General features: G+C 54.4%; 12 protein-coding genes across 12 annotated transcripts; 6 read left to right on the top strand and 6 right to left on the bottom strand.

Moving 5' to 3' along the window:
• Window positions 1–15: 15 nt before the first annotated feature.
• Window positions 16–1,311, bottom strand: PG985_009267 (V-type proton ATPase subunit D; the record flags this gene model as incomplete). The annotated part of the gene is made up of 4 exons (XM_066829035.1): window positions 16–99; window positions 161–1,056; window positions 1,127–1,215; window positions 1,280–1,311. 4 exons carry the CDS (start codon window positions 1,309–1,311, stop codon window positions 16–18), a joined length of 1,101 nt encoding a protein of 366 aa, XP_066683947.1.
• Window positions 1,312–1,913: 602 nt separating this feature from the next.
• On the top strand, window positions 1,914–4,038 carry PG985_009268 (putative nucleolar protein NOP58; the record flags this gene model as incomplete). Its single annotated transcript, XM_066829036.1, has 5 exons — window positions 1,914–1,948; window positions 2,037–2,126; window positions 2,201–2,810; window positions 2,874–3,204; window positions 3,269–4,038. The coding sequence occupies 5 exons, from the start codon at window positions 1,914–1,916 to the stop codon at window positions 4,036–4,038; spliced, it is 1,836 nt and encodes a 611-aa protein (XP_066683948.1).
• Window positions 4,039–4,922: 884 nt separating this feature from the next.
• On the top strand, window positions 4,923–6,464 carry PG985_009269 (Serum paraoxonase/arylesterase 1; the record flags this gene model as incomplete). Its single annotated transcript, XM_066829037.1, has 2 exons — window positions 4,923–5,255; window positions 5,346–6,464. The coding sequence occupies 2 exons, from the start codon at window positions 4,923–4,925 to the stop codon at window positions 6,462–6,464; spliced, it is 1,452 nt and encodes a 483-aa protein (XP_066683949.1).
• A 583-nt stretch (window positions 6,465–7,047) lies between these two features.
• PG985_009270 (uncharacterized protein) lies at window positions 7,048–8,942 on the bottom strand (the record flags this gene model as incomplete). Its single annotated transcript, XM_066829038.1, has 2 exons — window positions 7,048–8,328; window positions 8,586–8,942. 2 exons carry the CDS (start codon window positions 8,940–8,942, stop codon window positions 7,048–7,050), a joined length of 1,638 nt encoding a protein of 545 aa, XP_066683950.1.
• Window positions 8,943–9,564: 622 nt separating this feature from the next.
• Window positions 9,565–10,071, bottom strand: PG985_009271 (uncharacterized protein; the record flags this gene model as incomplete). The annotated part of the gene is made up of 1 exon (XM_066829039.1): window positions 9,565–10,071. The coding sequence occupies one exon, from the start codon at window positions 10,069–10,071 to the stop codon at window positions 9,565–9,567; it is 507 nt and encodes a 168-aa protein (XP_066683951.1).
• An 817-nt stretch (window positions 10,072–10,888) lies between these two features.
• Window positions 10,889–11,980, top strand: PG985_009272 (Pirin-like protein; the record flags this gene model as incomplete). The annotated part of the gene is made up of 1 exon (XM_066829040.1): window positions 10,889–11,980. One exon carries the CDS (start codon window positions 10,889–10,891, stop codon window positions 11,978–11,980), a length of 1,092 nt encoding a protein of 363 aa, XP_066683952.1.
• A 231-nt stretch (window positions 11,981–12,211) lies between these two features.
• Window positions 12,212–12,580, bottom strand: PG985_009273 (uncharacterized protein; the record flags this gene model as incomplete). The annotated part of the gene is made up of 1 exon (XM_066829041.1): window positions 12,212–12,580. The coding sequence occupies one exon, from the start codon at window positions 12,578–12,580 to the stop codon at window positions 12,212–12,214; it is 369 nt and encodes a 122-aa protein (XP_066683953.1).
• Window positions 12,581–13,671: 1,091 nt separating this feature from the next.
• On the top strand, window positions 13,672–14,355 carry PG985_009274 (uncharacterized protein; the record flags this gene model as incomplete). The annotated part of the gene is made up of 1 exon (XM_066829042.1): window positions 13,672–14,355. The coding sequence occupies one exon, from the start codon at window positions 13,672–13,674 to the stop codon at window positions 14,353–14,355; it is 684 nt and encodes a 227-aa protein (XP_066683954.1).
• A 734-nt stretch (window positions 14,356–15,089) lies between these two features.
• Window positions 15,090–15,917, top strand: PG985_009275 (uncharacterized protein; the record flags this gene model as incomplete). Its single annotated transcript, XM_066829043.1, has 1 exon — window positions 15,090–15,917. The coding sequence occupies one exon, from the start codon at window positions 15,090–15,092 to the stop codon at window positions 15,915–15,917; it is 828 nt and encodes a 275-aa protein (XP_066683955.1).
• A 958-nt stretch (window positions 15,918–16,875) lies between these two features.
• Window positions 16,876–18,388, top strand: PG985_009276 (uncharacterized protein; the record flags this gene model as incomplete). The annotated part of the gene is made up of 3 exons (XM_066829044.1): window positions 16,876–17,636; window positions 17,777–18,129; window positions 18,345–18,388. The coding sequence occupies 3 exons, from the start codon at window positions 16,876–16,878 to the stop codon at window positions 18,386–18,388; spliced, it is 1,158 nt and encodes a 385-aa protein (XP_066683956.1).
• A 715-nt stretch (window positions 18,389–19,103) lies between these two features.
• On the bottom strand, window positions 19,104–20,417 carry PG985_009277 (uncharacterized protein; the record flags this gene model as incomplete). The annotated part of the gene is made up of 1 exon (XM_066829045.1): window positions 19,104–20,417. One exon carries the CDS (start codon window positions 20,415–20,417, stop codon window positions 19,104–19,106), a length of 1,314 nt encoding a protein of 437 aa, XP_066683957.1.
• Window positions 20,418–21,966: 1,549 nt separating this feature from the next.
• PG985_009278 (uncharacterized protein) lies at window positions 21,967–22,275 on the bottom strand (the record flags this gene model as incomplete). Its single annotated transcript, XM_066829046.1, has 1 exon — window positions 21,967–22,275. One exon carries the CDS (start codon window positions 22,273–22,275, stop codon window positions 21,967–21,969), a length of 309 nt encoding a protein of 102 aa, XP_066683958.1.
• Between the last annotated feature and the right edge of the window lie 61 nt (window positions 22,276–22,336).

Genomic DNA, 22,336 nt, shown 5'->3' on the forward strand with positions numbered 1-22,336 from the left:
AGAAACTTAAATCTCTTAGAATACACTGATGTAGTTTCCGATGCGCTCCTTCTGGTTCTGAGCTATACACTCGGCGATCCATGTGATGTTGCGGATTTCCTGCAACACTGTTAGTTATCTCTGCATCTGGGGAGTGACTTGAGGGATTTGACAAGCGTACCTGCTCTCTAAGCTTTACCCACGCATACACGATGGCGAATGTGAACTGTCTCGTGAAAGCATTCTTGGAAATTTGCATCTCCTTCTCATAAAACATGTCCTCCAAACTCCGGCTGTCATTGCCACCCGAGCCGCCAGCCATGTTGCCGGGGCCTGATGGGCCACCGCCGAGACCTGCGGCATCGAAGAAGCTCTTGTAGTCCGAGACACCATCGACGGCCAGACGAACACCCTCGAAGTCATCCGCCCGGGACAGCATCAGGGTACCCTCGGGGTACAGCTTGCCGAAGCTGGGGTAGAGCTTCTTACGGTCGCCCTTGTTCAGCTCGGTGCCTAGGGAGTTGAGAGTGATGTTGATAGCTCGTCGGTCCGCCTCGAACTCCAGGATCTCGCTCATAACCTCTGCCGTCGGCGTACCGGCCATCTCGGGGTGCGAGTTGACGAACTGGTAGAAGTCCTCCAGGTAGTTCTTGTAAAGGGTGTTCCGCACGATCTCGATGTTGAGTTCGTCGAGGTCCTGGTGCGACAAGGATCCCTTAAAGTATGGCGCGAGCGGTGTCTCGATCAACACGCTGTTGTATAGTTCCTCGATGTTGGTCGCCACGCAGAGCACCGGCATCGTCTCGAACCAGCCCAGCGGATGGCAGCGCTCCAGCAGCTCTCGGGTGTCTCTCTCGTGCAGGGTGCCGGTAATGAGAAGGGCTACATTGTCGATCATGTAGCCGTAGGTGACGTAGTCCATGAACTTGCCCAGCGATCCTGTCGCGTTCGCACGAACATAACGGAACTCGGAGACCAGCTTGTCGGTCGTCTTCGCGGCGAGGGCAGATGTGGAAGGGTTGGGTGCGAGAGACCCCAGAAAGTCGCCATATGCAGGGCCGAGTTGCAGCTTAAGATCTGAGAATGGTGGTCAGAAGGAAGCTCCAATACAGAATACAGCATCAAATCAACGAATATTTGGACATACCGTCGATGGTCTCGCACTGCGTCAAGTTGGAGTAATTGGCGCTCGTCAATAAGCCATTGCGATATCCGCGAACAATGCCCTCGGTGTAGCTAGCGATGCATCATGTCAGCCTGCCATCCATCTGCATTCGATGCACTTGTCGGAATCATTTACCCATTGTTGACGTTGAAGAAGAGGCCCTCCATTTTGGCTAAAGCTGAATGTTGTGGTGGATTTGAAAAGAGAGACGGTTGCTCGAGGTTACGTAGTCTATCATAGGTACAGCACCAATAGTTGGACGCCTGGGATCGAACTGACTGTTTGTCGGAGCTCTGAAAGCCAGCCAGTTCCGTCGCAGCTTGATGGGCCTAGGCCAGGACTAAGACCAGTCTTGAGTGGCTCCGGAGGCTTGTGACCCAGGCACGACCCTCCGCTGCATAAGGTGCATAACCAATGATAAGCACTGGCCTCAGCGCACTATGAGCTGTCGCATGAAGAAAGAGGCTCCAAAAGAGACTTGGGTTCTCACCGCCTGCCTTTCTTATCGATAGACTTGACCGTCGAAACCCACCTTCTTCTGCCCCTATGGATCCACTCGCAATTCATTGGCTCAGCAAGAAATTTTAGAAAATTTCCACTGGAAGCTGCAAAGAGCTTTTCAATTGGAACTTTTGTAGAAGGAAGAAAGTCGAAGTCGACCTTTCCTCCCCAAACACCCAGCACCTTTCTACACGCCAAGCCACTCCGTCGACTACACGGGAGCAGGTGCATTTCGAGCAAAAGTCAAAGAGCGCAATTGCCTGCAAAAATGGGTCTCTTCGTGCTTGCAGAGACGCCCGCGGGGTGAGTTCCTTCTGGTGTTCCGGTCCTATCTTTGGACCGGATGCTCTTCTTGGGAATATGAAGGCAGTAGGTACTGACAACCTCGCAGCTATGGTCTCTTCAAGGCCAAGGACAAGAAGCTCCTTTCGCGTGACGATGTCGCGTCTGCGCTGGACAGCGCCGAGGCGATCAACTCCATGTAAGTATATCCTCGAACCGTGACGCTGGTTATGCCTGTGCCCCTTGGACCTGTTTTATTGACACGCTATTTAGGCTGTCCCTGAAGAAGATGATCAAGTTCGAGGATGCTTCCGAGGCTCTGGGCGAATACAGCTCCCTTACCGAGGGCAAGGTCACACCGATGCTGCAAAAACTTCTGGACGAGATCAAGGACGAGCGCAAGTCGTCACTCGCCGTCTGTGACCCCAAGCTCGGAGCCGCGATTAATGTTCTCCCCGAGCTCAACCTCACACCTGTTTCCGACTCGTCCACGAACGACCTCTTCCGTGCCATCAAGACTTACCTTCCTGAGCTCTTCCCCGACCTGCAAGGCGATTACCTTGGCAACATGGCCCTCGCCCTGTCCCACTCCATCTCCCGCCACAAGCTCAAGTTCTCCCCTGATAAGGTCGATGTCATGATCGTCAACGCGATCTCTCTTATGGACAACTTGGATAAGGAGCTGAACAACTTTTTCATGCGTGTGAAGGAGTGGTACGGTTGGCATTTCCCCGAGCTGGACCGCATTATCAACGACAATGTGGCCTACGCTCGTATTATCATGGCCATGGGTATGCGCACAAACGCTGCCAACACCGACCTGACCGAGATCCTCCCCGAGGATTTGGTTGAGCGTGTCAAGGCCGCTGCCGAGATTAGCATGGTAGGTTCCCCAAACAGGCGTTTGCTGTTGCAAAGGTCTATGTACTAACGTTGCGGGTTCTAGGGTACTGAAATTGGTGAATTCGATCTTGATAACATTCGCCTGCTTGCCGAGCAGGCCTTGTCCTTCTCCGACCAGCGTCAGCAGCTCTCTCTGTACCTGGCTGCGCGAATGAAGGCCATCGCACCCAACCTGACTGAGTTGGTCGGTGAGCTTGTTGGTGCTCGCCTGATTGCCCATGCCGGCTCTCTTACGAAGCTTGCCAAGAGCCCCAGTTCTACCATCCAGATTCTTGGTGCTGAGAAGGCTCTGTTCCGTGCCTTGAAGACGAAGCACGACACACCCAAGTACGGTCTCATCTACCACGCCTCTTTGGTTGGCCAGGCTACCGGAAGTGAGTACATTCTGCAACGTTCATGATTATAGATTTCATGCTGACCTGTCTTCCCACTTTCAAGAGAACAAGGGTAAGATGGCCCGTATGCTGGCCGCCAAGGCTGCTCTTGGTCTGCGCCAAGATGCCTTCTCCGATCTCAGCACCGAGGGTGTCGATGGTGAGGCTATCGCCATTGAGGACGAAGAGCGCGCGGACCTCGGTATCAAGGCCCGTGCCAAGCTTGAGAACGCCCTCCGCCGCATGGAAGGCAAGCCTTTGTTGGCAAAGAGTGTCCAGGTTGGCCCTAACGGCTCCATCAACCCCAACAAGTTCGAGGTCAACCCCTCCAGGAACTACAACGCCGATGCCGATGCCATCACGGAGAAGACCGCCAAGGTGTCTTTGATCCAGGAAGTCGAGGACACTCCTATGGGCGATGACGACGATTCCGAAGATGATTCGGAAGACGAGGCCGAGAAGGCTAAGAAGGCCGCCAAGGAAGCAAAGAAGGCCAAGAAGGAGAAGCGCAAGTCTGGCGTGTCCGAGGCCGCCGCTGACACACCAAAGGATGCTTCGGCTTTGTCTGAGGCCGACTACGAGCGCCTGGCCAAGGATGCCGGTATCTCTGTTAGCAAGTTCAAGCGCAAGTTCGAGCGTGGCGATGTCAAGCTGAACCCCGATGGCACGCCCATGGTTCTCAGCAAGAAGGAGCTCAAGAAGCAACGCAAATCCGAGGTCATGCAGACCGACTCTGTTGATGAGGACTCCAGCAGCAAGAAGAAGCGGAAGCACGACGACGAGGAGGAGACTCCCAAGAAGAGCAAGAAGAAGTCGAAGAAGGAGAAGGCGTAAAAGCCTCGTCCTTGTTTGTTCTTGTTGCGTGATCTGTATCATATGGAAAAAAGAGTCCTAGTCTCGGTCTATACGATGGAATGCCTCCGCGATCTTTTTTGCATGGGTTTCTTTGCTCGACATAAGGGTGGCGTTCTGGATTGGTTGGTCATACCATGGTTTCTTGTTGCTTGTTTGTGGGGGTTGCGTTTACTGTCATGCATTGCCTCCAAATGGTCCATAGCTTAATGCAAAGCGAGCTGCGACTTTTCTGTTGAAAAATAATTGCAACCCTCTCTCTCTCTCTCTCTCTCTCTCGTCGTGATTGTGTTATTTGCGTGCGTATCAGTAGAATCCTAGCCACTGTGACACGTTCCTTAGCGTTGCTTACTTCAATGCTACTTACTGTCTTTTACATGGGTGAGGAGACCGGAATAGTCTCGAGAGGAGTACGTGTATATGCATTTCGAGTGTCACTACTTTTGTCACTACCACTTCACTGAGGGGACGTCCACATATCTTGGCCTCTCATAAGCTGACCCGCAGCGAGGCACCGCAATTACTATGGGCCAATGTCGAGTGCTACGAGTTGTCGGCTAATGGGATATACTTTGACCATTGCTGCCTCGTCATACACTTATTATGTACATGCAGTTCATCCCGGATTTTGAGGGGCAGAGAATACCACTTGGCGCAGACTTACCCTGGTCGGATTATATCATCTAACCTTATGCTAGCGAGCTTCTCCTCAACTGCTAACCTATTAGAATGTGTACCTCGGGATCCATCAGGTGGGCGCAATTGCTTATATTTCCTCCTTTACCCTCTATAAATACATGTCTACTCCTCGGGTCGTTGTTATAGCTCTCGCGTTCCAGTTAATTCGATGGTCGTAATCCGCAGAAATGGCCGGACTACGCACGCCTTCGATAGCCGTGGGCTTACTCTCGGTCTTCTTGGCGTATCTGTACGGCACCCAAGTTTATCGGCAATTGACCATCTTCGGCTTGTTCCGGACGCCTTCCAGCACTCATACCTCGGCCGAGGATACCGTGGTAGTCATCGAGGGGACCAAGCATTGCGAGGACCTGCATTACCATGAGGGGACCCAGCTGCTCTTCACCGCGTGCGAAGGGCCTCGGACGACACGCTTTTCATGGTGGCCGCCTCTCGCCAACCATGAAGACCCCACAGCACTGAAAGACGCCCGGGCTTCGCTCGTCGTTGTTGATCCCAAGGTAAGAATGAAGCGGGCGGATGAGCTACGCATGATTGCTTTCCCCGCAGCCTACTTACTTAAGTACTCTCGTCTAACACAAGCGCCATAGACACAAAAGTCCACAGAGCTCCGGCTTGAGAGCTTCGACGGCCCCTTTGTGACACACGGCATCGATGTCGCCTCTGACCAGGCGGATCCCAAAGGAAAGGGGGTATACATCTTTGCCATCAACCATTTGCCCAACCCGGCCGTGTATGGCGAATTTCCATACGGGCCGGCGAAGCCCGACACTTGGGACCTGCCCCGGGCGGCGTCGCAGATCGAGATCTTCCACCACGTCGTGGGCTCGTCCCACGCGCGCCACCTGCGCAGCGTCAAACACGATCTGATCCGGACGCCCAACGACATCCAGGTCTTGAACAGACCGGGATCCAGCCAGCCCCTGCAGTTCTTGGTCACCAATGACCACCGCTACCAGCACGGCCGCTGGCGCCAGCTCGAAGACGTCTACCCTGGGGCCACCTGGACCGACACGATGCACGTGGAGCTCGACTCGCTCGAGGCCGTCAAGGGTGCTGCTGCCGCTGCCGCCGCCACCGCTGGCGTCCGCGCCTCGGTGGCGCTGGATGGCATGTGGAACAACAACGGCCTGGGCTACGCGAAGGCCACCGACGAGCTGTTGCTGACGAGCGCCATGGGCGCCACGCTCTACGTGGGGAGGCCGGAGATTAAAGAGAACTCGCCGTTGCGTATCAACATCACGGACACGGTCGAGTTCGACTCCATCGTGGACAACCCGACCTTCTTCCACGACGAGGCGGACCCCGGGTCCAGCGGCGTCGTGCTCGCGGGCGTGGGCGAGGTCCTCAGCATCCCCCGACACCACAACGACACGGGCGTCAAGATCGTTGATGGACATGCCATCGTGCCCCGGAACGACGTCAGGGTGTGGTTCGCGCAGCCCCGGTTCGACGCGGGGCTGCGGAAGCGCGTCTGGGAGAAGACGTTGCTGTTCCAGGACGATGGCTCCCGGGTCCGCACCGCGAGCACGGCGGTCCTAGTCAGCACCGGCCCCTCTTCGATCCCGCTGAAGAGGGAAGGGGGGAGGCGACAGGCTTGGTTGTATGTGACGGGGTTCTGGGCGGAGAATATGATTGCGGTTAAGGTTGATGTGCCGAAACCTGCTGGGGATCCTGGGGTGTTTGGATTGCCTCCTCAGAAGAATTAGCTGGTGTGTTCACACCGGCACTTAGTCGCCTTGAAGACTATCACGATCTCTGGCCATCGGTGGGGTTATGGAAATCAGTTGTAACTAGCTCTATCTCCTATCACTGTGATTATTGTATTCGGGGAGTTGTGTTACTATCAACAATGCAACCAGCAGCTAATTATCAGCTTGCTCATACTCGTACTACCCTGGTTCCGTTCCAAGTCAAGTGCACTGCCCTCTAAAGCCCGTGAACATTTCAACTAGTGCACAGCTCCTTGTAGCCAGTCTCTAGAAACAAGTCTGGCAGAGGTTCGCTTTCTCTGTGTGGGAATCTTTGGTATTACTGGTGCTGCCGCCGCTGAGTTCAACAATTCAGTACTTACACGTCTTTTTCGTCGACGTTCTGAGCCCATCAATGGTCAGGGGTGATATGGCAGTGAGCAATTGGAAAGGCTACTCTTAGGCAATAGCTTCACATAGCAGATGACCTATCTACAGGCACAAGTAGGTTTTTAGGGGGTTATATTACTACTTCAACACGAACGACCAATGGCTCCGTCGCTGCACCCTCAAGAATAGCCAAGAGTGAATCGATTTCCCGCTAGGAATAAATGTAGCGGAATTTCAACTCGCGTTTCGCAGGGTCGCTTTTCCGCCTCTTGACTTTCGAGTGAAGGAAGGCCCACCTCAGCTTCTGTAAGAAGTACTGGCAACGGGGTGCCATATCCCCAGGCCGCTCCCAGCAGTTTTCCTCCAGCGCCTCAGCCAGCGCCCGCAGCGTGACCACCCATGCCTTAGGCGGGGGTGGCGATCCTTGTTGGTCCCGGTCGTTACCAAGGAAATCCAGGGTCACCAGGTTGCCCAGCTCCTTGTCGTCAATATCTGTGCCATCGTCTGCTCGTGACGCCTTGGCCCACGCTTCCTTGACCAGGGACTTGCCGAGTCCCTCGTCGCCATTGGCCCGCGGGTCGAAGAGAACGTCGCATGGGAAGTCATGGCTTAGCGGGTCCGGCACCCAGGTTTGTCCCAGATGAACGAATTGGTCCTGATCTCGGGGCATATTGTTGTGGAACAGTTCATCTGGGAAAACTGCTGCGAAATCCCAATTGAGTAGGGCCTTTATCCTAGGCGGCTGAATGGTGGTTTTGTCGCCCTGCACCCGTTCCTGGACCGCATCCTGATCTTTATCGACAAGGATATCTTCGTCGTATGGAGATCGATGGACAAGATATGTTCGGTGATGCTCTAGAGGGATGCCTGCAGAGGCTGAAGACACGCGTTCGAGATCTTTAAGGAGGCGGCGCATATCACGTAGGACCATGTTATCGTACTGGCGATCCTGCTTACTGTATTCGAACGCGAATTCCGAATCGTCTGTCCCATGGTCGGCAGTGTCTGAGTGTTGAGTAGTGGTCGGATCACCGGTCTCGTGGGCATCGTCTCTGCGGGAAGGGGGGGCTTCCACTTGTCCTTGTGATCCTGGACTCATGGAGCAGGTGCCAGATATGTTCCCATGGAAGTCGTTTGCGTGCCGCCAAAGCTTCAGATACTCCCTCAGCAGGTCAAACACGCTGTCAAAAGGTCCTGGTGGCGGGTATGATGCCTTGAGACAACAGCCGAAGAAGGGTTGAGCGAAACAGCCGACGTAGTATTCGCCCTTATCGTCCATGTAAAGGCTGCCGATTTTGTCGAACTGCGTTTTGCGCATGGCCGGTATGTAGCAGTTTGCCAGTGCCCTTCCTACGTCACACGAGTCCCTATCCTTGAGGACCTTGCCCGAATCCGAGACCCTGTTATCGTGGTCTACGATGCTGCTGTAGTTGGTGATTCGCTCTAGAATCATCCAGTCCAGGCCCAGGGCGTTCTCTCCCGAGGAGTCGTACTAGTAGACCTCGGGAACGGGACACCCTGGTCCCTGGCAAAGCAGAGCGAAGCGACCTCGCTTTCGGTCTTGAAGTAGGGCACAATAGGCATTGCGATTCGTAAGAAGAGGTTACTAGCGTCGGGATCCTCAGAGTCGGCATGGCTGAGGAGAAAGGTTTTGTTGTATTGAGAATTCTCGCAGTAGGAGACATGACAATCTTGGTATGAGTCCGGGAGTTGACCAAGGCGAACGCACTCATTGATCATGTCCTTTACCTGTCGAGATGTCGGACCGCCATACAAGTCTGGATCAGCAAGTTCGTCGGATCCGGAGCCGCTCTCACACTCGGACATGCTGTCATCTACAGGGCCGTCGTCGTCTTCAACATCGCTCATGTTCTCGTCAGTATCCTCGGAGTTATCGTCTGAGGCGGTGCTGTCTGAGGGGAGATCGCTTGGCAGGTAGTCAATCCATTTCCACACACATAACGTGGATGAATGGCGAGAACGTTCTACCCAATGGGACTGTTGTGCAATGGCGTCGCCGACTTCACGAGGCTTAGCGGGTTGGATTCGATGTGGCCGTGCAGGAACGGGCAGTGATGCAACACTGGTTCTCAGAGGAGGCGTCATTGTGAAAAGCAAAAGTGCCAGAGAGAAGCAGAAGAAAACCAGCAAGTGCAGTGAGTCTCGGCGACTGCAAAGGGTGTTTGGTGAGAAGGAACGAGTAGCGACGACAGATGAAAGCAGAAATTAATGATGGGTAGAAGTTCATTGGCCGATCTATTTAACACAAGGATGAAATGGTGGTTTATAGGCTGTAAGGTGGCTACATGTATTCAATTCCTACTGCCCCACTTGTGGACTTAGACGACCAGCAACACAACAGCTATAAAACGAAGCTCACTCTCACTTCACATCCCCTTATAGCTCTTTTAGTACTTTTAAGAACTCAATCAACCTCGTCTAGAATGCCACTCAGCTACATAAGAATGAGACCTTAATGGTTCAAGGGCATCCTAGCAAGTTTATAATCGCGAGAATTAATGTCAGCTTCATGTGAATAAAGAATCTTGACCAGATACTCAAGTGCACAAGGCGATGTGTACGTGTTCGGGCAAAGCAAAGTGAGGCAACCTCACTCTCAGTCTTGAAGTACGGGATGAGCAGCATAGAGATTCGTAGCAGAAGATTGCTGGCCTCTGAATCTCTGGAACTGGCGAGACTGATGGAAAACAGCTTATTATAGGAACCGTTATCGAAATAAGACAACTGACAACTTTTGGTATGAAGCTGGAAGTTGGCCCAGACGGACGCAGTCGTCGATCATGTCTTGGACCTGTTGACATAATGGGCCGCCAGTCATTTCATCTGCATCCTCAGATTCCTCGTCTTCAAAATCGCCGCTTTTCTCAGAGTTGCTGTCCTCCTCAGAGTTGTCGTCGGCTTTGGCGTTGCTTGCCACCCCGGAACTGCTCTGGTGCTCGCTGTTGTCCTCTTTGCTGTCGCAATCATTGTTTGAGGCCATTAGGTCCGATGGGGAGCAGCTGTATACCGGTTCATTCTTCCATTGCCATCGAACGTCAGTGCGATCAAAGCGAACCGGCGTTATCCAGCGATTCTGTTGTGCAATGGCCTCCTCGGTCGTTCGAGGCTTGGCCGGCTGGACTCGGCGAGGCAGTGAAGATTTAAGCGGTGAGGTTTGGGTACCAGAGTGCGCCTCAAGTGGTGACTCGACTCCCTCTTCCAAAGGCGATGCCATGATGCACACGGTCGGAGAGAACAAAAGGGAAAGTGGACGTCGGGTTCTGAGTGCGGAAGTATCGCTGAGTAAAAGATCTTCAGCAGGTGTGGTGTAGGGTTCTGCGAGTGTGGCGAAAATTGACTACAGATGAGGGAAGAAGGAATCGGAGATCATCAGAAGTTCAATGTCTGATTTATTTAACATGGGGTTGAACTGGTGGTTTTATATGCTGTAAGGGTCTATATATTCAATTCCTATAGCCCCTCTGGTGAACTTATACGACCAGTAACACAATAGAATTTAAAATCCCGAGCATCACTGCTATCTCAATATGTGTATTTAATTAGGAATCATGGCCGGATAGTCAAGCGCACAAGGTAAGTAATGTGCAGGCGTTCTATCTTTAAGAGCACGAGACATTGAACCCCTGCATTTGAGGTTTGCCAGTTTGTCACTGCTGCCACGCTTGCTAAGATACAGTCATTACCTAAGTACGGAGTCAGTGATCTGATCTGCATTATGTGCCGATTAGTCAGGCATTGTTGCCGCCAAAGAGCTAGAACCGATTGGGGTTAGGGGGGACTGAACCCCCGCTGAGGTAAATCTTTGTCAGGGATTACATACAAGCCCCAGCCAGCCCATTGAGCGCACTCTCCATGCTCACCAACCGCTGACAAGTCTACCCAAGCCAGGATTCCACGATGGGGAAAATGGAGGTCAAGAGGCAAACGTTCCTGGTATTTCCACATACTTATAAACCGGCACCGAGTAGCTGAGAGCTTGCTTTCCAATCGAATTCCAGTTGTGTATAAAAAAGACCCAAGGCTCCATCTCAATGAAGTTCGTGTCGCTTTCCATTTCCATCGCTGTTGCAATCTTGTCCATCGTGATCTTCAGAGAACACTTGTTCGACCTTGCTTCTACCAGCTTCGAGGCATTGAGCACATACTATAGCAACATAACAACACCAACAACAGAACCGCAGCAGTCCACCGATTCCCCTGACAACATCGCCAACATGTCCGTCTCCCGAGCCATCCAGAAGGTCTTCCTCGCCATCGAGACGTCCGAGGGCGCTGGCGCCAAGGTCCGCCGCTCCATCGGCACCCCGCAGCTACGCAACTTCTCGCCCTTCCTCATGCTCGACCACTTCAGCATCAAGCCGGGCGCCGGCTTCCCCGACCACCCCCACCGCGGCCAGGAGACCATCACGTACCTGCTGCACGGCGCCGTCGACCACGAGGACTTCGCCGGCAACAAGGGCACCATCGAGACGGGCGACCTGCAGTTCATGACGGCCGGCCGCGGCATCGTCCACGCCGAGATGCCCCGCCAGAACCCCGACGGCAGCGCCAACGTCGGCCTCCAGCTCTGGGTCGACCTGCCCAAGGCCCTCAAGATGTGCGAGCCCCGCTACCGCGACCTGCGCGCCGCCGAGATACCCAAGGCCACCGCCGACGAGGGCCGCGTCCACGTCAAGGTCATCTCGGGCCAGTCGGCCGGCGTCGACAGCGTCAAGGACCTCGCCTACACCCCCGTCTGGATCCTCGACGTCGACATCCAGCCCGGCGGCAAGCTGGCCCAGCCCATCCCCGCGGGCTGGAACGCCTTTGCGTACGTGCTCGAGGGCTCCGCCACCTTCGGCTTCGGCAAGACGCAGCAGACCGCCGGCCAGTACCACAACGTCGTCTTCGACCGCGCCGGCGACATGGTGAATGTCGAGGTGCCCGCGGACGCCGCCGCCCCGGTCCGCTTCGCCCTCATCGCGGGACAGGTGCTCGAGCAGCAGGTCGTGCAGTACGGCCCCTTCGTCCTGAGCTCCAAGGAGGAGGTCTACCAGGCCCTCATGGACTACCAGACGCACTCCAACGGCTTCGAACGGGCCGACGGCTTCCAGAGCGAGATCGGAAAGACCATGGCCAACTAAGATGGGAAGGGCCCGATCGATGCCCTTAACCGTCTTTGATATTCTTGTTTATATGATTTGTGTGTATATATGTGGTTGGGAGATGAGGTTTTGCATTATTGTTTGTGATACCACTTCGGTTAGAACCGGATCGGCGTATGGATGAATACAGCGGGTAGAGAATCAAAATTATTGAGTTGAGTATGCCAGTCCGTCGGCTTGTCATCTTCTTCCATGGGTGCCGGGCTACATTTAGTGATTTCCATTGGGCCTTTTCAGCGGCCAAGGGTCGGGCAGGTTGTGATACCATTCAGCCACACTTTGGCCTCGTCGCGGGGGCGAGAACCGTTCCCATGGGACGGTCACATGAGGGTTGTACTGCGTCCGGCCCGGCATGGTATTCCTCGAGTGCACTGCCTCTTTGACTTGCTGCGATATCACTTGTTCGATTTGCGATGAGGACGCTGCTGCTGCTGCTGCGAGGGACTTCGTCTTCCCAGGCGGGTCCGGGCCTGTGCCACCCTTCTTCCCATGGCTTCCGGGGGGTGTAAGAGCCGCGCCTCGACTGTCTGAAGTCCTAGTCCTATGGCAGGATCCTGGCAGTTGTGTTGATTTCTTCATGATTAATGCCTAGATGATAGGGTGCTTGCATATGAACGAGGATGGGCACATTTCCCACCCCAGCCTGGCAGACTTGCTGAGCCGCACTCGCCCGTGCTTTATGTATGCTTTGCGCCGTGTCTTCCATTGGCATCTGATGATTACGGAAATGCAGCCTTACTTACAATTGCCTCTCTGTTAGTCTCACCGATATTCCAGCGAGAAAGGCAGGCAGGCTACAGCCTCCTTGGATGGTTGACTCACATCCGTCCCGACAAGCTTGGAGCAAGGACGGCATCTGCATGCCTAAGTGGCTTGTCATCTGTGTGACCTATTCCGCCCAGACTCGCTGCAAGACAGGCTCCGCCAATGACATCGTGTCTGACTGCTTTGAATAGCACTCGGGGGGCAGTAACACAGAAAACTGGCATCGGCGCAAGCAGCTAACGAGTAAGCATCAATTACGAGGCGGAAGGTTATTGGTTCCGACTTTTGACGCCAGTAAGTCGGATCCGACGGCGGCAGAAGGAGAGGTTTCCCCCGTCCTACCACGCAATTATAATTAGCCCTTCTCGGCATTTTTATTCAGTCTGCAGGCTTGGATGCTGACTGCATCGAACGCATATAGCCCATTTGGCAGGTCTCGCTTCGCGTCGTCTCAAACCGGCCTGTCTCTCCGCTTGGACAATGTCTTTTTCCTATTGCAGAATAGTCCTCGCGACGGGCTCGCTAGGCAGAAACGAAGATGCCTAGAATTGTGGCGCGCATAGGCCAAGCTTTCGGGTCTAGGCCGTTTTCCCAAGGTCCCCGGACGAATCACAACTCGCGATCGCAGTCGCTAACACGATCGCGCCCCCCTAATCTCCGTATCGGCGCAGACAGAAAGCCGGGAAATTGCTAGCAAGCCATACAAAACTGACCATCAAGGGGGGCGATCGACTAATAAATAGTAGGTTGTGTAAGTCGGGAGTACAGTAAATGACCTCTTTGCTGTCGCTCTCTCTTCACTACCCAATCCATTCACTCGCTTTCTTAATTGACCTGTTGTTCGTTCGTCGATCACCGCCGTCACATTCGTTTGTATATACCTAATACACCTAATCCCATCCAAGATGCACAGTCTCTCGCTCCTCCTGTCCCTGGCGCCTCTGGCCGCCATGGCCCTGCCCCAGCAGGAGATGGACGACCCCGTGCCCGCGCCCGACCCCACCGAGTCCATGTACACGTTGCCGTCGTCCATGCCGACCGGGGGCATCCTGTCGGGCTATTACAACGACAACATCCCGCCGCAGGTGACGGGCGCCGTGGCCACGAGCCTGGCGAGCGCCATCTACAGCTACGAGAAGGATCTCTTCACCGACGCCAAGTACCGCAGCATCGCCAACGAGGTCTACATGGCCGCTTACTCGGCCTCGGCCACCGACTTCGGCGTCGGCGACGGTTTCGACATGCCCTTCACCACCGCCAGCTGGTACCAGCAGGGCGTCCCCAAGGACGACCAGAAGGCCATCGAGAGCTACCTGCACGCCTACCGCGCCATCGAGACCTCGGTCCTCGGCGGCAAGGCGGCCGCCGCGACCACCACCGCCGCGGCACCCTCCAGCACCGGCGGCTCGGCCGGCCCCTCGCAGACTGCGGGTCCCAGCAGCAGTGGCGGCAACAGCGCTTCGCCGACGGACAAGGACGACAAGGCTTCGGCGTCTAGCACCAGCACTAACGGTGCTCCCGCGGCGACTGGCCGCGTGATCGCAGGTCTGGCGGCTGGTGTCGCCATGGGCCTGGCTGCGGCTCTGTAATCGGGCAGGCAAAGATGGAAATGAAAGTATGAATGCTTTGTCAGAGCCTCTGAGTTGGCATGGAATAGGGAACAGGCTCGCAAGACCCGGCAGAGTCGAAACGGGTCGCATTTTGAGATACCCCCGAAGTAATACGGTTAATCGCATGGGCAGATCGGAACATAGCCCCAATACATCAGCATTGGTACATACCACCTAATTGACAACTGACAAACAATATCCTTGTGATCATGCATATGCGTTCTCGTCCCGCTGTCTTCTCTGCATACGCATTGCGCCACCCACATTGGGCGCATGCGCACGCCACCAATTGCCGTTGAAATAATGGCGTAAGCGGTGACTTGGCGATATGAGTCAACCTCTATGGGGCTTGTAACCAGCATTAGGAACATATCTCCAATGTTGGTCTGAAGTTCAAGCACTTGAAAGAGATTTGAGGAAAGAGCGTCTGTGTGCAAGCAACGTCTGCTTTCGAGACTCTCCCCGCATTGGAAAGGCTAAGGCTTGCAACTTAGCCTCTGTCAACATTCATCTTGGCAGTGACACTCAATCTGCAGACCTAATCGACCGCTTTTGCTTCATGATTGATTGGCTGTCTCATCGCCTCGGAATACAGATGGACGCTTCGTTTGGAGAGTAAGTGGATATTAACTGTACCTTTGCCACGGCCGGCGCCCGATGCCGACTGTGAAAGACATCGTTCCCAAAGACAAACTGCATTGTCCAGGTACCCAATGCCACCACTCCGCATTGCCAGCCTTGGAAGCTCCTTCGCGGCTGGACCGGGCATCCCTCCGGTAAGCGACGCCAAGGCAGGCCGGTCTGGCGCCAACTACGCATGCCTGCTATCTGCGCGACTTGGTGGCAATGTCGCCCTCACAGACCTGGCCGTCTCGGGTGCGACGCTGCGCAACATCCTCGTCGAGCCGCAAGTCGTGGATAAGCACACCACCTTCGCGCCGCAGATTGAGGGGCTACCTGCCGATACTGATGTCGTCCTGATCCTTGGCGGCGGTAACGATATCGGCTACATTGGGGGCCTGTTCATAGACAGCTTTGACGCGTACTGGTTCCTCCGCGTTGTGACTTACGTGTACCGCTGGTTTTGCCCGCGGGAGCCGGAGAAGGAGCAGCTCGACGCAGAGGCCCTGGCCGCGCGCTACGGCGAGGTACTTGATGCGATCCATGCCCGCGCGCCTGACGCCTGCGTCCTGGTCATCGAGTACCTGACCGTGGTCAGTGACCACGTCCAATCCGGCGTCGACGTGCCCTTTGACGGTGGGAAGCTGGCACATCACCGCGACGTTGCTGAGCAGGTGCGGGTGGCTACAGTGAAGGCGGTTCAGGGGCGGGAGGAGTGGTGCGTTCGGGTCCCGGTCGTTGAGCCCAGCGCAGATCACGGCATGGGGACGGAACGGCCCTGGGTCTCCGGATGGAGCTGGGGGTTACTCTTTGCTGGGAGCGCGTATCATCCGAACGCAAGGGGCATGGCGGCAGTCGCCGACATAATCCACGGGAAGATGCGAGATCTGGGTATAGTCGCAACGGATCACGCGTGTTGATGGCCGGCTAGGACGGGTGCATATCGTATCTGCCGGTTGCGTCATGCCGCTGGCTGGCCCGCGGCAATGTCGTGCTTAACCGAGTCGGAGATATTTGTTCAAGAGGAACCAGGAGATGCGGCTCTACGTCATTGAATGGCATAGCCATACACGCAAGACACTTCGACTAATAGACGGACTGGCCAGGAAGCCCAGATTACTCGGAGAAGGCCATCTCGATGACTGAATCTTATCCGAACTTCCATATCGGGCCGCCTGTAGGGCGAACCAGACTGAGTAGTAATCAGCGTCGAACAAGTTCCAAAAGAGCAGAAACTGATACGATGCTTTATCGCCATCGCATTTGGAGAAGCGATACGGCAACCGCTCGACTAGCACGAAGGTCCCAATTCCCGATGAAGCCATGTGCGCAAATACCTCAACACGGATTTGGAATGTCATGGACAAAACTATCCGGGAACTCCTGCTGTAATATACCCCCATTTGGGTTCGCTAGCGAGCCCTGATTCAGGGGCATCGATAAACTTTTGGAGATCAATGGACAGCCGGGTGCCTTATGATCACGTCGCGGACGAATCTTAGTAATAACCGGCATATTACCTCGGGTCGCTTCTCGCTGGGAAGTGAGCTCCTTGTTCATCTGTTGTCTGCTGCGATGAAATGCGGGGATGTCGACTCAGACCCACTCCCTCTAGGTTGAGATGTATAGCAGTGCTCGCAGCCATCATGACTCGCAGCGAACGGGCTCTATCCGAGTCGCCCTTATTTACCGACCCCTACCCGCATCCGGAAACCAAGTCTTAAGTCTGGGCATGATGCTGATCAATTTGTATATCGTACGAACAATGCGGATCACGCGGCCGAGGCGGCTTCACGTCTTCTAGCTGTGCATGAGCGGCCTTGACACCACAGACTGGAAGGAAGCCGCCTCCCAGGGCAGCAGTTGGCGTTCGGCGACATGGAACCGGTCCCGTCATGTCCTGCTATACTCACCAAACCCATCCCTCGAATCAACCATGTGGACGTGGGGATTGGCAACAGCATCAACCCTGACCTGCTAACGCCGCGCCAGCGGATTCCCGTGGTGGTGCTTGAAGCAATCGCAATATGGAACTGCATCGAGCTTTTCTTTATGACATTCTTCACCCTGAAGAGGAGGCGCGGGTCCTACTTCTGGAGCCTTCTCGTTGCCACCGGCGGCATCCCCTTTCTGGCCACTGCCAACATTCTCAACAACCTGGGCCTAACCAATAACCGCATACTCGTGGCCTTTCTGATCTTGCTGGGCTGGATGCCGATGGTCGTCGGCCAGGCGTTCGTTCTCTACTCGCGCCTGCATCTGATGTTCTTGACGGCCTTCCAACTGCGCCTTGTCCTGGCCATGATCATCACCGTTGCCATTGTTACCTGCGTGCCCGCGTGGGTTCTCGTCATCGCCTCGAACGCGCCCTCGCCCGCTGCCCACCGATTCCTGCTGCCCTACAGCATCTACGAGAAGATACAGGTCGTCCTGTTCTTTCTCGAGGAATTCTGCTTGTCTACTCTATATCTATGGAAGTGCTACCGGTTCTGGAACCAAAAAAAGCTGCGAGCCCGGACCAAGATACGCCACATGCTGGTACATCTGTTTTCCGTCCATGTCCTGGTCCTGTGCCTGGACATCAGCATCATCTACTTTGAGTGGTCTGGGAATTACTTGATCCAAACAAGCTACAAAGCGTAAGCTACAAATTATCCCTGCTTGTCGCCCTTACCCGTTTTAAAAGCCATGCTACCTCAAGTCGCGCTCCCGTCAAGCCTCACTCATGTCGTCAGATCATATCCAGGAGGCTATTGCTAAAAGTGATTATACTCAACAGATTCGTGTATTCTATCAAGCTCAAGATCGAGTTCACTATCTTGAGCAGTCTCGGGAACCTGGTTCGGGAGAAGAGACTGCTCGAGCTCCGGTCTCAGACCCGAGAGCAGATTGAGCAGGAGTGGGCGCAGATGCTGGACACCAACCTCGAGAGGGGCCACCAGAAGCACAAGGAGGCGCTGACGTCGGTACATGGCGACCAGCGGCCTGCGGACATGGGCGAGTCGATGCTTTTCGAGGGGGCGGCATCGCCGCCCCCCAAGGCCGCGCTGGCGTCCGAGAAGTCCAGGGTGCGGTCTTCTTCGGATACCATGCAAGGGGAACCGTCGTCTTCGAAGACCAAGTCGAACTCGAGTACGTATCACATCAGGGGCGGCGGCCGGACAGGTAAAGGCAGGCTGTGTCGGCCCTCCGGAGCTCTGCCGACGTTCTGGGAGATGACTTCGCTCTCGCGCTCGTCGAAAAGGGGGAGTTCGGGCACCCGGGGCTCTGGAGGGAGTAGTCGCCACCGTCCGTTATAGCAGTAATTGATTTGTTTGACTCTTTAAACACCTTATATGGTATTACAGTACTCTCTTGTGAGATTCATGAGTTTGTTCCATCGGGCTCTTAGGGTCTCCTTTCGGGAAGCGAGTCGCAGAGATTCGGCTTTCGCGGGTTGCGGAACGCCCATGGGAGTCGCGTGCAGTATGCTTTGCTTTTACTAGCCGGTTTGCTGTGGTCACTAATTGTTTACCTTTGTTCGGGAATAAGATGGGTTGCCCAAGTACGTTGAAAGCAGGGGCCCCAAGGAAGACGGAACGGAACGCCCCTAGTGCAAAGAAAAAAGGGGGATGGATCCAGCACCTCAATCAGAACCTGCAAAATCGAAGGGCAAGCGAACTTAGTATGGCTTATCTCCTTCCTGATATTAAATCATAGTACCGTCGATGGTCTGGCCTGCTATTGCCTGGTCGGATCCATGTATCAAGTCATAATCGATCATCGGCAACTCCTGCCGGCAATTCACTTTCAGTGTACCGCTACCAAGCTACTGGCCTTAGCTCTCGATCTGGGAAGGGGAGGCGAGTCTCTACAAGTGCATACATGAAATAACAGTTTCTATTCCTTTAGAGTCTACTCATAGTTAATGAAGCGATACGGAGGTGAAGCCACATATTCTACAATATCATTTGGGGATTCCCTTCTGCGCAACACGGGTGACACTTTCGCGATTCGAAGTTTTGGGGGTTTTCCGGGGTTAGAGGAACCTTCTGGCTGTTCAATGGCATGCTTCTCTTCCCCCTTATTTCTATTAGATGCCTTCATTGTCGCTCTTGATGATACCTTCAATTTGAAAGTGCCGAAAACTCCCCCTTGCTGGTCCTGAAAGTGGCTAGGTGTAGACCTGGCCGGCCCAAGTCCTTGGCCGTTTTCCAAACCCGCTTATACACATCGTAAGTTGAAGGAGTGTCACATCGTCCCCCGACTGTGTCATAGCGATACTGATGGTTCCGGACGCAATACGATCCAGCCCCCGTCTGTAGAATGTGCCATTTGGGCAGAAACCGCTCCGTGCCCGCGCCGAGGTCTCGGCTGCAGGTGAACCGCACATGCACCTCGCGGCCGACCACCTCTACGTGGTATTCCAGATCGCTGTGGCAAAGGTCGCAGACATAGATATTCCGGAGGTTGCCGCCCCAGATACTCCTCCAATTGGCACCCGCATCGTCTCTCCATCGCCCCCTGGGCGGGAACGTGAGGCGCAACGACACTGCAAGTAGCCCGTCGTTGTCCACCACCTCGAAGTTATGCATATGTACATCTTTGTGATGGCAAATGCGGATATGGACGGCGGGCCATTTGCGGCGCCGCGCATCCATCGTGTATGTCAGCTCCTGCTTTTGCAGGAACGTGCCGTTGCTGTAGTAGATCTCGCTTGACCAGGCACAGGGTACGTTCGGGTGGATGGTGGACGTGCCGCGGCAGGAGAGGTCGGCAATGAAGCAGGCTTTGACGTTCGAGTCCAGCTTGTGGCGGCGGCGCGCACAATCTAAGTGGTAGAAGGCGAGGTGGTAAGGAATGGCGTCGTGTATTGGTTCCAGAGTGGTGATGGAGCCCGTGTCGAACGGCAGGTCGGACGAGAATGGAGGATTTTCGTTGTGGAAGGATAGCGGCGACGATGTGGGCTTTGATTCTACCTTTCTTGTCATCCGCAACGCGTCTTCCCTCGCGGGCCGAAAGATGCCATCTGCCAGGTTCCCCATAACCCATTGCGGCCCCATGGTCGACAGGGTGCTGGTAAGGTGCCACAGAACACGGGACAGCAGCTGGTCGAGGAACATCATGTCGGCCATGAAATCGTCCATGAAGGCGACTAAGAAATCAGGTTCCTTTCGTTCGTGCCCTCGAGGTTCTTTCGGAAGGAGGTTCGGGTTGCGATAGAGGGCTTTTCTCCCTGGATTGTGTTCATCACAGCCTTGATGAGAGTAGCAGACACAGGGTAGCTGGCCGTGCCAAGGACTATCCCTTGCAGCGCCCATTGAGCCTCGATTCGTATCTGTAATTGCGGCCATGGCATAGGTTGGGTGCTGTGGTAGATCGCAAGTTTGTGGAGGTTGGTCAAAGTTGAACTGGGTTTTATGACTTGGAGCTCGAATCATCCCAAACCCGAGGTATTTTGAGGTGATTTCCTGGAGGAGAACGCCGTCTTAGGGCTGTTCTAGAGCCAAGCCTGATGAATGAAGATGGAACTAGTCAGAAGATTGCTCGTAATGTGAGTATACGTACTACCGATAGAGACGAGGACCCCGACGAGGACCCAGACGGAGCAAGACGACAGAACAAGACAACAGAACGAGTCGACGAAAGAAGAATTGGAACAGACTAGACTAGAAGAAGAACAAATGAGTAGTTAGCTAAGAAGAAAGCTACATTGGCCACTTAATGGTTCGACGGCCAGCGGTTGGTCTTTAGTTTGAGTAGCTTGGAGCGAAACAAGTGCCTTATTGGTTGTGTAGAGTAGACGGCCTTGGAGCGTAATATAATGCGCGCACCAGACGGGCTTCCAGTAGGCAGTGACCATGCGGCAAGTTTACCGTCCCGTGTTTGAATGATATCCTCCGTGTTCAGCCGGCGATCCAATGTTTGAGCCGAGTGTGTAGTGAAGCTTTCTGCAGCTCAGTGTATCTCCTTTTTGAGAAATACCCCATGCAGGAGTGATGCCTTTCTCCTCAGATGTGCCTCCATGGTCACTCGCAGTGACGACAGTTGTCTCCCATGTTTGTGAGCATGTCAACATGTGTGGAAATGAGCAGTGCCTCCATGCTCGAGTGTTTCCTCCAATATCTCCAAATGGTTTTCATACCTCCTGTATCTGAGAAGACCTCCTGAGTGGAAGGAAATCCTCTCTATGTTTGAATTTTCAGTGATGACTCCCCTGAACGAAGACACAACCCCCGACTGTAGACCGAACCCCTGAGCGGGCTTGGTAAGCTTCCAAGTTTTGGGGTGAAGTGTGATTCTGGTGGCTTACTGTGACGCAAGACTGTTCTGTCTTCATGCTTGAGCACGGCCTCCAATCTCTCCTGTTGGATTGTGGTTCCTGTGTCTGAATGTTCCTTCTGTGTGAAGACTTAAGCCCTTCGTGTTCGAGCTGAGTTCGAATTTAGCTTCTCCCAAGTTCAAAATTCATATCTGCAATGTTCGACTTAGATCGAAGTTAGTTCCTCCCGTGTTGAAAGTGTTTCTTTCCATATTTGGAATTGGATTGGTGACGACCCTGAATGATATTGGATAAAGACAAAACCCCTGACTTAGTTGGACTTGGACTTAGGTGGACTTCAAATGCTTGTATTGTAGTAGGTCCTGGAAGAGAAGAATTAAATGAATTGTATTGTTCTAATGATATCCAAGGTGAGTGACGATGAGCGACTTGATTGTCTGTTGACTTTGTAAGAGTGGTTTGTGGTTTTGACGAGCGCGCTTGATTTGGTGTCGCCTTTACGCCTGCTTGTGACTGTAGGAAGGCGAGGGAGATGGTTGAAGCCCCCCACCCCTAATCATGTCTTAAGAGGTGTGTGTGGGGGGGGAGGCGATGCGCTGATGATGTTTCCTCGTCGTCGTCGTCGTATCGTATACTTGGTTAAGAATATTCGATTCTTCTTCTTCTTAAAAGGAGGTAGGGGCCGCGTTCATCGAAGGCCGCGAGCTCTAGTACTTCGGCGGCGGTGTCGTCGTCTTCTTCTTCTTCGTGATCCTCGTCGTCGATGCCGTCGCCGCCGTCGCCTCCGGCCGGGGAGAGGGGATGGAGAGAGGGGGGAGGGGGAGGGGGAGAAGGAGGAAGAGGAAGAGAAGAAGGAGGGGGGAGGAGAAGGTGGTGGAGGAGGAGGAAGAGGAAGGAGGAGGAAGAGAAGGAGCAGGAGGACGAGGGGAGAGAGGAGAGCGGCCGATGTTGTCGTCGTCGTCGTCGCCGCCGCCACCGCTGCCGCCGCCACGCCCACAAGCCCGCCACAGCAACATCATCAGCAGCAGCAGCCGCCACTTCACGGCCGCCCACACCACCGCCACGTAGGCCAAACCC

Source organism: Apiospora marii (genome assembly GCF_038362585.1).
Source record: "Apiospora marii strain CBS 49790 chromosome Unknown utg000005l_segment0_segment0, whole genome shotgun sequence".
NCBI lineage: Eukaryota > Fungi > Ascomycota > Sordariomycetes > Amphisphaeriales > Apiosporaceae > Apiospora > Apiospora marii.